This window comes from Berghia stephanieae, chromosome 14 (genome assembly GCF_034508935.2).
Source record: "Berghia stephanieae isolate SIO BIC M18660-M18661 chromosome 14, UCSD_Bste_1.3, whole genome shotgun sequence".
Lineage (NCBI taxonomy): Eukaryota > Metazoa > Mollusca > Gastropoda > Nudibranchia > Aeolidiidae > Berghia > Berghia stephanieae.
This window is the reverse complement of record NC_088373.1, coordinates 19,319,673-19,335,319: the sequence shown is the minus strand read 5'-3', so window position 1 is coordinate 19,335,319 and position 15,647 is coordinate 19,319,673. Positions and strand designations below refer to the sequence as shown.

At 34.7% G+C, this 15,647-nt stretch overlaps 3 protein-coding genes across 3 annotated transcripts in view; 2 read left to right on the top strand and 1 right to left on the bottom strand.

Moving 5' to 3' along the window:
- Positions 1-15,647, bottom strand: part of LOC144959462 (uncharacterized) — a 382,226-nt gene that overhangs the window by 338,212 nt on the left and 28,367 nt on the right. The gene's annotated exons all lie outside the window — the stretch shown is intronic.
- Positions 2,993-10,509, top strand: LOC144959467 (uncharacterized). The gene is made up of 2 exons (XM_078892073.1): positions 2,993-3,103; positions 9,122-10,509. The coding sequence occupies exons 1-2, from the start codon at positions 3,077-3,079 to the stop codon at positions 9,932-9,934; spliced, it is 840 nt and encodes a 279-aa protein (XP_078748199.1). The 5' UTR covers positions 2,993-3,076; the 3' UTR covers positions 9,935-10,509.
- The window catches only part of LOC144959469 (uncharacterized), a 103,276-nt gene continuing 100,589 nt past the window's right edge, over positions 12,961-15,647 (top strand). The window contains exon 1 of the mRNA XM_078892075.1: positions 12,961-13,179. The gene's annotated coding sequence lies outside the window, so the exon portion shown is untranslated. The remainder of the gene's footprint in view (positions 13,180-15,647) is intronic.

Sequence of the window (15,647 nt, the reverse complement as noted above, 5' to 3'; positions counted from 1 at the left end):
TTCTTCTTCTTCTTCTTCTTCTTCTTCTTCTTCTTCTTCTTCTTCTTCTTCTTCTTCTTCTTCTTCTTCTTCTACATCTCCATCTCCATCTTCATCTCCATCTTCTTCTTCTTCTTCTTCTTCTTCTTCTTCTTCTTCTTCTTCTTTTTTCTTCTTCTTCTTCTTCTTCTTCTTCTTCTTCTTCTTCTTCTTCTTCTTCTTCTTCTTCTTTTCTTCTTCTTCTTTCTTCTTCTTCTTCTTTCTTCTTCTTCTTCTTCTTCTTCTTCTTCTTCTTCTTCTTCTTCTTCTTCTTCTCTTCTTCTTCTTCTTCTTCTTCTTCTTCTCTCTTCTTCTTCTTCTTCTTCTTCTTCTTCTTCTTCTTCTTCTTCTTCTTCTTCTTCTTCTTCTTCTTTTCTTCTTCTTCTTCTTCTTCTTCTTCTTCTTCTTCTTCTTCTTCTTCTTCTTCTTCTTCTTCTTCTTCTTCTTCTTCTTCTTCTTCTTCTTCTTCTTCTTCTTCTTCTTCTTCTTCTTCTTCTTCTTCTTCTTCTTCTTCTTCTTCTTCTTCTTCTTCTTCTTCTTCTTCTTCTTCTTCTTCTTCTTCTTCTTCTTCTTCTTCTTCTTCTTCTTCTTCTTCATTTTCTTCTCCATTTCCATCTCCATCTTCATCTCCATCCTCTACTACTACTACTACTACTACTACTACTACTACTACTACTACTACTACTACTACTACTACTACTACTACTTCTACTACTAGTACTACTACTACTACTACTACTACTACTACTACTACTACTACTACTACTACTACTACTACTACATCACTCTTACTCCTACTTCTACCACTACGATAACTGTAACTACCACGATCATCATCACCGCGACTACCACTCCTTAATCTTATCTTACGCTCTCCAATAAATAACATTTAAACATAATCACAAGACATCAAACACTTTTGTATGTCAACATGACAATTTTCTGAGATACTTGAGGATAGAATTCGATAATCAATTATAATTTTAGTGCAAAGTTTCCCAGTTGTTTGTGCAAAAACTGCAAGTACAATAATCACATGTAGACTAAAGACATACAGAACGTATCGTATCGATCCCAATTTTAATTATATAGCAAGGAGAAATGCAAGGCGGTTTTAATTCATAATCGATTACTTTTTGATAATATAATTTGACAATCGTTTTTGCAGCAACCAGGATGGCAATTAAATGTAGAACGCTCTTGGGGAATAGATGTCATTTGAGAGTAAATTATAAGTTATATTGATTTAATAATAACAGCAATGTCACTCTTTTTTGTTTGATTTTATATAACATAACATAACGTAACATATGGTTTAGGGCAAAATAGGATAAAATCCTTGAATGCCCTTAATATTAATAGTAATGCCATAAATCTATTGATTAAAGATTACAATAATGATACGCGTGGTAAAGATAGTATTTCAACTTAAATGTACTCATGTATATGTGGTGTACAAACATATATCTTTAACCGTCACATGCAAACCACACACACACAGACACACACACACACACACACACGCATATAGAAGATAACCATAATACTTTAATAATGCATAATATATACATACAAGATTGAAAGCCATGTCAACAGCAGTGGAAACAAGTATTATTCGTCATATAGAAATCTCCCATCATATAATTCCCTGTCTACTAACACCTTGAAATAATCCATAGATTTTGCATTCTTTGTTTCAAATTTCAAACTGTTCCATTTCTGGACAATACCGAACCAGTTTTGTCTTTTGTTTGTTTTGCATCTAGAGACAAAAATCTTAAACTTGTCCCCTCTAGTAAAAGTAACATTAGAATATGAAAAAAATCGGAGAAGTCTATCCTATCCAGACCATGTACCAATCTATAAAACTGAATTAAATCCCCCCGAATTCGTCTACATTTCAAACTTGGTAAGTCAAGAAATTCTAGCCTTTCCTTATAAGATAAATACTGTATTGTATACATCTTTTTTGTAGCTCTCCTCTGTTCACTTTCAATACTAATAGATTGTCTTTTATATAATGGGCTCCAGATGCAATTTCCGTATTCTAGAATTGGTCGAACGGGCGATTTATACAAATATAAAAATGTGGTTTTATCAGCTGAATAAAGTAAGCATCCCTTATTGCCTCGACACAATGAGAGTCGGGAAAAGTTAGACATGGTTCTGTCCATTTAATGTTAGGAAAATTGTAATCTCCGACAATGGTCACGCAATCAAATTTCATTCTACCTATTGACTGTAAGGTTTCTTTCATATACCTAATGAAAGTTAATTTGTCTGAATTATGAGACCTATATTAAATGTAATTGCAAAGACATGCAGAGGCTTGGGAACGAAAATCAATTTGTTTGTAGAGCATGTAGGATTCCACTTGTAGGTAACAACTTGAATTATTTAGAAATGTATGCTGGTTTCCATTCATAATCATTTACGTTATTGTTGTGTAGTTGTTTTATAGTTGTTTTTGCAGGAACCACGGTGGCAATTAAATGTTTAAAAAGCTGGAAGAGAACGACTATTACCTGAGAGGAACTTAATTATTTATTGGATTTACATAATAATAAAATAATAGTAATACATAATGTTCTTTTCTTTTTGTTTCGATATTATATTTTATTGCAAAAACATACAGAAGCTTGGTATTGATAGTCATTTTAATTGCATGCAGAATACTACTAGTTGATATCAACTTCAATTTGTTTAGAAATGTATTTTGGTTCCCATTCATAATCACTTATCTATTGATTGTATAACTCAATAATTGTTCTTGCGAAACCAAGGCGACAGTTAATTGTACAGAGGGGTAGAAAAGACTTGAAATTCACTTGAGAATAGGATAGGTTTTTTTAAAAAAAAAAGATGTTATATTTAATTGCAAAGAAACTCAAAATGTTTGATTTCGATAATTATTTTAATTGTAGAGCTGGTAGAATAAAACGTGCTGATTTTGGCTTCAATTATAGACAAACGTTTGGTGCTTAACCATTGTTGATTTCTTTTTTTTTAAAGGCAATATTTGATATTTGTTTTATCCAAAACTGTCAGAAACAGATGGATGTGGAGACATCTTGAGGAGAATAATGTAAGTGATTATTGGCGTAACCCATACATGAGTTGTAGATTTCTACATACAAGTTTCTTACAGATTTTATCACAATTATTCTCTTCTCCAGACCCTTTCAGATAAATTTCAAATTGTTTATCTCTAGCTGGCATTGAAAATAATATTCACTAACAAAGTCATGGCTTATAAATCTCATTTTGACCACAGGAAGGAAATAAAGACAATGAATATAAGAATATTTTTTAAAACCCACCAGTCAGAGTTTCTTTTATCAATTGTATTGGAAATCTGACGCAGGAAACTTAATTCGCATAAAGCCTGAATTGTATAATAAAATAAAATAGATCGTTTAATATTGACTAAAATCCACATATATTGTTGTTATTGTTGTTGTTGTTGTTGTTGTTGTTGTTGTTGTTGTTGTTATTATTCTTATTGTTGTTCTTGTTTTGACTTCAAAATATTTTATTCACGAATTGTTAAAACAAAACATAACATCAAATTGAGTGGATATTATGCCAAAACAATATAAAAGTATTCTTTCACGGATTTTGATTTATCAACTTCGTACTTTTGTCGCGGAAAATCGAACTCGCAAGCTCGTGAGTTATATGGCGCGATGAAAATAACGTATTTATTGAATCCAAACCCGTGAAAGAATGCTATGATATTGAACAAAACAAGAGAACCAGTCAGTGACTAGAACAGACCCATAAATACCGTATTAAATACGGTAATTGTCTTGTATATTATTTAGGGTTTAGGTTAATCACCGTCTTTGTCAATTCTTCTGTCCAATATAGTGAACCTTTGCAATGTTTTGGATTGTTTTTATGGGTCCGTAACGAGCAAAATTTGTAATCGAATCCTTCTGAAAAGACTCTCACCCCAAATTGAAAACATTCTTAGAAAAGAACAAGCAGGGTTCAGAAAAGGGAAGTCATGTAGTGACCACACAATATTTACCCTGAGACAAATCATGGAGTAAAGCAACCTCAGTTGGTTGTTCAAAATCGACTAGTCTGAATTTAAACAAGTATATAATTGCTTGGGTGGCGGGATTTCTTACGGAGAGAGCACAATATGTTCAATTAGGACAAAACATATCTTCCTGTATAAATACAAATATTGGTGCTCCTCAAGGTTGGGTATTATCCCCTGTATTATTCACGATATACACGAATTACTGTAGAAGTCAAAACCTGAGTGTACCTGTAATAAAGTTTGCAGATGACACCGCTCTTCAAGGCCTCATAACAAATGGCAACGAAGTGGCTTCTAGGCAAGAAATTGATAGATCTGTGTCTTGGTGTGATGCCCACCACCTAGAGCTCAACATAAGCAAGACAAAAGAGCTAGTGATTGACTTTAGGAGAGTGAAGGAACCGATAGAACCGTTTAAATTAAAGGACCAATTCGTCCAGCGAGTTCCTCACTACAAATACCTTGGTGTAACGATTGGTGACAGGTTCAAGTGGGATGAACACTTGAAAATAATTAGGAATAAGATGTGCAGACGTACTTATTTTTTATCAAAACTTTCTCAGTTAGGAAAAGATAAAGCCCTCTGCACATTATTTTATAAAGCAGTAATCGAAAGTGTTTTGTCATTTTGTATAACAGCTTGGGGAGGCAATTGCTTAGCAGTGGAAAGGAACAAAATAAATTCAAATATTTAAAAATCCATTAAACGCTATATAAATGATGTTGACGATGTAGATCTTTTATACGAGAAATTTTGTATTACTAAAATGACTAAAATATTAAATGACCAGAATCATCCACTAGGACCATCAATTCTTATGTCAGGAAGGAGTGGTCGCCCTTTCTCTATTTCAACAAAAACAGAGAGACACCGAAAATCTTTTCTGCCGTCCAGTATAAGGCTTTAGACCAACGAGCAATAATCATTTTATATAATTATTTCGCATTTTTACTTTCAAATAATGTAAATATTAATTTATCAATTTATCTGTTTTGCAATCGTTTCAATTTTCAATTTATAGTGATAGTTTGAACTATTTTACAGTGTTGAAATTATTCATACTATAAAGCACGGCTCTGGTTGTGGAACTGTTCCTTTTTATATATACCTACATCCTATTTCCATTATATTTTTTATCTTATCCTTTCTTTAAAAAATATAGCATTGTGGAGAACATTGTGCTTATTTGAGTCAATACAAAAATTGATACGGCGCACAACTCTACTGAAAGATTTGAAAATTAGAAATGTATTTTTTACAGATAGATAAACAGATAACTTGATTTCCTTTTATAATTTAAAGTCAGTTTGAAAGTTCGTTGAGTCAAACAGATAATATCATAAAATATGTACCGACGACACTTGGCTCCCAAAATCAACTAATTTTGACACTGTAAAAAGTTGTCAATTTGCGTCATCTATTTATGACATCAAGTATTATTATTACTTCCGTTGTGTTTAGCGGTGATCAGTTTTGTTATGTAGTATTATGTTCTAATTGCGTGTATGTTTGTGTGTGTGTGTGTGTGTATGTTTGTGTGTGTGTTGTGTGTGTGTGTATACATGTGTGTGTGTGTGTGTTGGCATTTTTCAGCAAATCGTGGCATTCATAGTGATATTATTCACTTGATCACATGAAGGTATTTCAGTCGCCATTTTGATTCTTTTTTTACTATTAGGGTTAGCTCGAGAGGTTAGTCATAAGTGTTATTAAAGGTGCTAGGGTGTTTGTTTTTCCATAAGTTAAGTAAAGGGGAGACATTCCGAAAGCTCCTACATCCCCAGTATTCTTTAAATTTGTATTTTCACCGTTAATATTTTGTCAGGCATTTATTTATTCAGTTTGTCATATAGAAGTATTTTAAAACTCTAGAACAAACCTTGATAGATTTGTGAAAGTTTAAAATTTCCTAATTTGACCAGTTTTGATTTTAGGCCGCCATTGTGATTTGTTAAGTATTGAAAGGTAGCTCGAGAGGTTAGTCATAAGTGTTATTAAATGTGCTAGGGTGTTTGTTTTTCAATAAGTTAATTAAAGGGGAGACATTCCGAAAGCTTCTTCATCCCCAGTATTCTTTAAATTTGTATTTGATCTTTTGTCAGCACGGTGGTAGAACAGCACATTCAACGTTCAAAATTCCAATTCCAATAACGGATAACAGCACTTGTAGCATCAGTCGCCAATCAGACACAGCTAAGTTACTGAAGAGTAGTTCTCTCATAATTTGGGATGAAGCACCTATGATGGACAGGCGTGTGTTTGAATGTGTGAGCAGGACATTTTGTGACATAACAGGCAGTTCAAAACCTTTTGGGAGCAAAGTGGTTGTACTTGGATGGGATTTTCGGCAAATTCTACCTGTTGTTAACAAAGGAAGTGAAGCCGATATATTAAGTGTCACACTTAACAAGTCAATTATTTGGAATTTTGTCACCATTTTTCACATGAACAAGAACATGAGGGTTACTGATGACAACAACTGTTTTGCAAATTGGCTTCTCCGCATCGGAAATGGTACATAGCCGGTTTTCAGCGAAATAGGAAAGTATTCTGTTAAATTACCTATAGCGCTATGCCTTCCTGAAAATGACCCAGAATGCTTGATAAATGCTGTATAAAATGATTTGAATCTGAACTTTGCGGATGAACGTTATCTATCAGAGAGAGCAATTTTGACTACAACCCATGAAAATGTTGACAAAATAAATGCAGCCGTTCTGTCCAGGTTGACCTCATCAACTGAACAAATTTACCGCAGTGCTGATTCCATTCAAAGTGACTCTGACATCAACTTATACCCGATTGAATTCTTGAACGAACTAACACCTCCCGGACTTCCTCCACATGCATTACATTTGAAAGCCAACACGTCAGTCATGCTACTTAGAAATATAAATCCTAAATCAGGCCTCCTAAATGGCACCCGTTTGTTAATAATTAAATTAGGTTCAAAAGTATTAGAAGCCAAGAAAATTATCGGTAGTAGAGCTGGCGACATAGTGTTTATCCCTAGAATCAATCTGACGACAACAACGGATTGAGGCTTACCATTTATTCTAAATAGAAGACAGTTTCCGGTAAAATTGTCATATGCAATGACAATTAACAAGTTTCAGGGGCAGACATTAAGCAAGGTGGGGATTTTCTTACCACAACCGGTATTCACACACGGACAACTGTATGTTGCTGTGTCACGGGTCAGAGGCTATAGTGGCTTACACTTCATGTTGGGCCACACAGAAAAATCAACCGAAGATATACCAAATTACACAGACAACGTTGTTTACCAATCTGCCCTCATTAAATGATGGTGAGTACAGTATCGAATGAAAATAGTTCTTTCCCCGCGAAATTGCGGGCTTTTTACTAGTTGTGTAAATTATAACACGTCTGTACAAAAAAAATACATTTTGGGATGCAATAAAGTATTATTATTATTATCATCATCATTATTATTATTATTATTATTATTATTATTATTATTATTATTATTATTATTATTATTATTATTATTATTATTATTACTATTATTATTATTACTATATTATTACTATTGTTATTATTATTATGATTATTTTTATTATTATTATTATTATTATTATTATTATTATTATTATTATTATTATTATTATTATTATTATTATTATTATTATTATTATTATTATTATTATTATTATTATCAATAGAACAGCCCACTCTACACCATTTTTGTGGAGTTTGTAAAAGCCTTTGACAGCTTACACAGGGAGTCCCTGTGGAAAAATACTCCGCCATTATGGTATACCGGTGAAGATAGTCAACTTAGTAAAAGCAATGTACAGCAACTACCAATGCCAAATGTGGTAACAATTTAACAGATAGCTTTAATGTAACAACATGTGTAAAACAAGGCTGCATACTCTCCCCGCTTCTGTTTATCCTGGCTCAAGACTGGCTCATGAAAAATACAATTGATGGTAAGAAGAGAGGCATTCGCTGGACACTGACATCTGGAAGACATAGACTACGCAGATGATATCGCGTTAGTTTCCAGTACACACAGAGACGCCTCAGAGAAACAAAACGTACTACACAAGAACGCCTCAAAAATTGGACTGAGAATAAATTTCGATAAGACTGTGCACATTAGGGTGAATCCAAAACAGGACAGTGAAATTAGGATAGATGAGCATATCATTGTAGAGGTAATAGAGTTCTCCTACCTCGGATCCAAAATAACAGACGACGGAAATGCAGAACACGATATCAAGAACAGAATTCAAAAGGCAAACCAGGCTTTCGGCATGCTGAAAAACTTTTGGAAATTAAAGCAAATTATGAGAAAGACAAAGCTAAAAATATAAAAAAGCAACGTTTTAAGTGTACTGCTTTATTGAAGTGAAAGCTGGAAAATGACATCCTCCTTAATACAGAAACTAGAAGCCTTTCATGTCTAAGAAAAAATTTTTATTTATTTTGGCCCACAAAAATAAAATCAGTGGATTTAGTAAAGAAATGCTGACTGCATTTGTATTGAAAGCCAAATAAAAAGAAGAAGATGCCGTTGGCTGGGTCATGTGGCCAGAATGGAAAAAGGGTCACTTCCCAAGACAGCCCTGTACTGGACAGCAGATGGGAAGAGAAAGCGGGGAAGACCCAAAGAAACCGGCGAAAGACCATGGAGAAAGAATTAAAGGAAACAGGACTGTCCTGGAATACAGCCACCGCAAAAGCAGCTGATCGCAAAAATGGAGATATCTGGTGGATGCCCGATGTGCCTCAAGGCCGAAGAGGATTAAGTGTACACCCGACATACTTGTTTAAGGATGCTTCTAGCAGATTTCATCATTCCAGTCAGTATCTTCATCAACGCTTCCATTATGACACCAATTGGAAGCAGCCCTGTTCCTTTTTTGTACAAAACTAATCATGTGGCACAGCCAGGTTCCCAGTCACCCCGGCAGAATTCAATTCTGTTCTGGAGACGACGGGTGACAGATTTACACCTCCTTGCTGTTGGGTCACGTGCACATATCATGATTTGTCAATAAATGATTGATTTTATTTTCCAGACTGAAATCCAAACGAAAATGAACTCGACAACGCAAGAACAAGAGTCTATTCGGAGATTATTGCTCAGTGTAGAGATGTACAAATTGTTGCGAATCTGCGTCAGTTTGGTTCTCACAGAAGCAATTACAGCAATGGGGATTGTTTCCAACATCATCAATTTGATCATCTTCTATCGACAAGGGATCTTTTCAAGCAGCCCTAACGTGATCTTTGCAGGAATTTCATTTTCTGATTTTGGTGCCTGTTTCTTTACATTTTTGGATATTACATTAGAGATTATCTCAAAGTTTTCAGGAGGTTCTCGTACTACAGCTAATAGTTTATCGTACATATTTCATCAACAAATTGATCCATTCCTCAATGTGACAATTTGGATGACAGTTTATTTGACTTTTGAGAGAGTTATCTCCGTTTGCTTTCCTTTCATGTCTAGGACAATTTTCACCCCATTTCGATCATTGATGGTCTTTATCTCATTCAATGTTTTAGGAATTGCTCTAGCAATTCATCACCGAATGTCTTACTACCTGGCATGGCGTATTGATCCGAGAACAAATAGATCTTATCTTGCACGTTATCGCTTTCGTATTTACCCAGACAGCTATGATTTTAAACTCATGTATTTATATATAACAGCTCGATTTCTGGCCATCCCCTTAATTATTCTGTGCAACATTATCATGTTAAAGACAATTCATACATCTCAAAAATTTAAAAAATCAGCTGGGGTCTCCTCTGTGAAAACGACACAAAATAATTCTGTTCCTACAAAACAGAGTGCGAGAATCCAACTAATCGCAAGGACAATTTAACCCCTGGTAGCGTTCCGAAAAACTATCCAAAGAGCTCCAAAGAGATACATCTAGTTCGTATGGTCGTTGCGATATCAATTTTGTTTACAGTCTGTTTCTTACCGAGACTTGTTTTCATTGTTTTGGAAAATATTGTTTTTCGCGGAGGTTACGTGTTCATGCTAAGAATTTTTTTACATTTTTTTATTCTGTTGGAGAATTTGAATGCCAGTGTGAGTATATTCATATATTATAAAATGAGTTCCCATTATAGGCAAGAATTCAAGAAACTGTGGTGTTTCAAAAATCAAAACAATAAACAATGATTTATTGAAGGAACGAAGTTGACGTGACTCAGCTCTTTGTTATTATTTTTAGGCAGCCTGTCAGTGAGAAGGACCATGTGAATTATACCAATCAGACTATAAACGTTTAAGGTTCAAACCGGACTTGTGCGTTGGTATGTTTAATTTAGCTGGTGGCTGTTGTGATTATCTTACCTAAACGTTTAGCATCAAAAGGACAGATGTTCTGTGTAATAAAGTTATAATAAATGTGACATATGGTATTAAAACAATATTATTATATCGATGTGATTCAAGTAATAATAGTGCCATTTATTTATATTACACGACCTGTCCCATAAATAAATACCTTTATCAGAGCAATATATCCACTGAACGTGCTCAAAGAGCTTTACAAGGGGTCCCTGGCCAACAGCAAAACTTAACACGTAGGACGGGACATGACGCCTGTGAGGCGATAATACACTTTTTTTTCTTGCGGACAGAGACAATATTGTTAACGGCCATGTATGGTGAGAAAATGTGAGCAAAGAGCCTTTTCCAAGGACTCAACTATGCGCCGAGCGAGGCTCGAACCCAGGACCTTCCGATCCAAAAGCGAGTGTTATTCCACTAGACCGCATAGCCACACATGCGTAGCAAAAAGGAGGCTTCTCGTGAAGGAAACAAAGAAAATGGCACATGGCGTAGCCATCGTAAACGTATAGCCTGAAACGGACCACAAATACTCCTCAACAGTCGTAACGTCACTTCCTTCCTCATGACGCATGGTAACTTAGTAACACTGGCTCTAAACCATTGGAACAATGGCGGACGCCCGTATGAAATATTTCTCCGTCGAGCGTAAAAGCGCATCCAGAGGGGAAAAAAGCATAGATTTGATCATGTCTTGACTTTTATACATTCTGATCACAAGGCATATGAAAAGTTCTAACCAGCATGAAGAATAAAAAGGAATGATTTTCTTTGTTTAGAACCAAGATGGCCGCCGTTGCCGGGCGGCATGACATCAGACTACTGAATCCTATTGGCGTCAAAAGACAAGTCTTTAGCCACAAAAGAAAACAAGTCATGAGTTGTATTTAATAGTTCAGCCAATGGGATCACTTGGTTCCTAGAAAACGACTAACGACAGCTCACTAGACGCTGTACAAACCCTAGAAAATGACGTCAAATGATAAGTTTAGTGGGTTCTAGCGATAGCTACGGTTCTAGTGTCAGGCTATATGATAACGATGGCTACGGTTATAGTGTCAGGCTATATGATAACGATGGCTACGGTTCTAGTGTCAGGCTATAAGATAACGATGGCTACCGTTCTAGTGTCAGGCTATAACTTAACGATGACTACGGTTCTAGTGTCAGAATATGATAAATACGGCTACGGTTCTAGTGCCAGGCTATAAGATAACGATGGCTACGGTTCTAGTGTCAGAATAAGACAACGATTACTACGGTTCTAGTGCCAGGCTATAAGATAACGATGGCTACGGTTCTAGTGTCAGAATATGATAACGATTACTACGGTGCTAGTGTCAGAATATGATAACGATTACTACGGTTCTAGTGTCAGGTTATAAGACAACGATTACTACGGTTCTAGTGCCAGGCTATAAGTTAACGATTACTACGGTTCTAGTGCCAGGCTATAGGATAACGATTACTACGGTTCTAGTGCCAGGCTATAAGATAACGATTACTACGGTTCTAGTGTCAGGCTATAAGATAACGATTACTACGGTTCTAGTGTCAGAATATGATAACGATTACTACGGTTCTAGTGTCAGAATATGATAACGATTACTACGGTTCTAGTGTCAGGCTATAAGATAACGATTACTACGGTTCTAGTGTCAGAATATGATAACGATTACTACGGTTCTAGTGTCAGAATATGATAACGATTACTACGGTTCTAGTGTCAGAATATGATAACGATTACTACGGTTCTAGTGTCAGAATATGATAACGATTACTACGGTTCTAGTGTCAGGCTATAAGATAACGATTACTACGGTTCTAGTGTCAGGCTAATGAAACGATTACTACGGTTCTAGTGTCAGGCTATAAGATAACGATTATACGGTTCTATGTCAGAATATATAACGATTATACGGTCTAGTGTCAGAATAATGATAAGATTACTACGTTCTAGTGTCAGCTATAAGATAACGATTACATAAGTTATAGTATCATAAAATAATATAACGATTAACTAATTATATGTAGAATATATAAATTATACGATTTAGTGATAATAATAACATATATTATATTATTATTAAATAATTAATAATAATTATTATATTATGTATTATATATTATTATTATTATATATTATCATTATTATTAATATTAATAATTATATATATATATAATATATAATATAATTATATTATTATTATTATTAATTATTATATATTATATTAATAATATAATATATAATAATAATAATAATAATAATAATAATAATAATAATAATAATAATAATAATAATAATAATATATAATAATATATAATATAATAATAATAATAATAATATATAATAATAATAATAATAATAATAATAATAATAATAATAATAATAATAATAATAATAATAATAATAATAATAATAATAATAATAATAATAATAATAATAATAATAATAATAATAATAATAATAATTTTTTCTATAGCTCCCCTACCACCAAAAGTGCTCGGAACGCTTATATATATTATATATAATCACTCACAGACAACTGAAAGAAAATACTCTGTCTTCAAAGAGGCTTTACAGTAGGAGAGTAAAATTACGGTGAATGGTGTCCGCTGAAAGATCATTCCACACAGAAGGAGCAGAGAATGCGCTGCACGTCGTGAAAAATTCGACTCAGGAATCAAACGGTTCAAGTACAGGGAAGTAGATGTAATGAGGGGAGAGAGCGATTCGGATTGTAGATAGAATGAAGAGATGACAAGGTATAATTTATCAGAGACTAATGTATGCTTTATTATCGTTGTTGCTTTTATGGTTATTTTTGTCATTAATATTTCATTGCACTATGATCTTTGTACATTTATGATTCATTCGATCTTGACCAGTTTTCAATTACCAGTATTCTATGATTGTATTTTTCGATTGATACATTTTTCCTGACATTCAAAGTTGTGTAAAACTGTCTGTGAATGATACAATGGAAACTATATGAGATTCTGTAATTATAAACTATTGTATAAGGCATTTAAAGGATAATTCCTATTCAGCCTTTAATAAGATAAGATAAGATAAGGTAGTTGGGACCAGTGCCATGGATGTACTTGAAACAGTGACAGGCCAGTTTGTAAGCAATCCACTTCTCCACGGGAAGCCAATGCAACGACTTCGAGTCTGGAGTGATGTGATCTGACTTTTTTGATTTGGTAACAATACGAGCAGCTATATTTTGTGATGTGGCTGTGAAGTCTATTTAATGGTATGACACTAGCCTTCGGACCAGAAGATCTAGAGTTTGAATCCAGCTCTGAGTGGCTCATGGTTGATTCCTTGGGAAAGGCTCTTTACTCAAACACTCTTACCATATTCAGGTGTAAGAGGGGGATCTGACTATAAACAGTGTTGCGGCTATGTGGTCTTGTAGTATGACACTCGCTTTGGGGTCGGAAGGTTCGAGTCTCGCTAGGCGCAAAGTTGAGTCCTTGGAAAAGGCTCTTTTCTCACATGTTATCTCTGTATTCAGGTGCAAAATGTGTATGTGGCCGTTAACAGCATTGTCTCTGTTCGAAAATAAATTGTAATATCGCCTAACATGCGTCATGTTGGCTAGGGAGCGTTTATACAGCGCATTATCCACTAAACGTGCTCTAAGCGCTTTACAAGGGTCCCTGGCCAACAGCAACATTTCACATTTAAAATTTAGGACGGGACCAACGCCTCTTAGGCGATATTACAAATTTTTTTCGGACAGACACAACGATGTTAACGGCAAGGTACTCATTTTACACCTGAGTACGGTGACAGAATGTTGAGTAAAGAGCCGTTTCCAAGTACTCAACTATGTGCCGAGCGAGGCTCGAACCCAAGACCTTCGGATCCGAAACCGAGTGTCATACCACAAGACCACATAGTCGAATTTAGCAATGACAATTTATAAGTTCGCCTAGATATCAAGAATTTACCAGCACCAGATGTAATATAATTTTTTACAAGTAATTATCTCCCCCTGTTTGGATTTCAGCTTCGCCATTTTTATTTTAACTCTCTCCCTACTAACAATAGAAAGAAAAAAAAACCAACCAAAAAAAAACGAAACATTCGTTAAGATGCAATCAACAATTGTATTATTCTGATTTCTTTTGTAAATCTAGCAATTTAAAGAAGATGTATTTGGTATGACTCGACGTGTACATAGTATATGCAGGTCTGACATCCGAAAGCCATCTAGGGCCTAGTTTAACGTTGTTGTAATGTACAATATTTTGCGTCATTTTTTTATTTTTTAGATTCCCATGACAACTATGTGTCCATAAAGATTTGGGCTATCAGACCTTCAAATAAGTGCACGTCGTTATAACTATATAAACTCGACAGTGTGTTGTAAAACTCATTTTGCTGGGCAATATTATGAAAAGAATGTCCTTGTTGCTTTTCTGTTTGAGTAAGAAAAATCTAATTTTGAGTTGGGTGGATTCGACATTTCGGGGGAAAATTCTGAAAATATCTGGTACGGAGATAGTTAACTCTTTCAGTGCTGAGGCTACTCCGCCTCCTCCTCCTCCTCGTCCTCCTCCTTCTCCTTCTTCTTCTTCTTCTTCTTCTTCTTCTTCTTTTCTTTTTTTTTTCAGCCATTCCATGTCATTGATTTCACCATAACCAATGCGGATTAAATTATTACATGTCTCAACATACATTATGGAAAAAACTTGGAACATTTAAAAAGAACGATATCCACTAAATCTACTCAAATTGCGTTCTAAGGCCCCCAGCGAACAGAAATACTCAAAATGTAGGGCGGGATATGTGGAGATTTTACAATTGTTTTCGAAAAATGACAACGCTCTTAACGGCCAGGTACACTCTCTGCACCTAAATCCGGTGAGAAACTATGAGTAAAGATCCTTTTCTAAGTCGTCAACTTTACGCAGTTCAAAGCAAACCTTGAACCCTATACCTATGGGTTCGAGGACCACAATGACAACAAAGCAACACACAACAAAATTCCAATAATTCCAAGAGAGAGATCGAGAAATGAATAGATATGAATAGTTATCATTTATCTTATTTCTACTATTTACCACGCTAAATGCGCTTCGCGATGTTTCATTTACCCCCTCCCAGCAGGCCATATGGAATCGTAATATTAATTCAATTTCACACAATCCCAGTCTCCTGATAGGCGTACTTTTTGTAGCTATATTCTTCGTCACAAAATGGCTGACACCTGATTGAG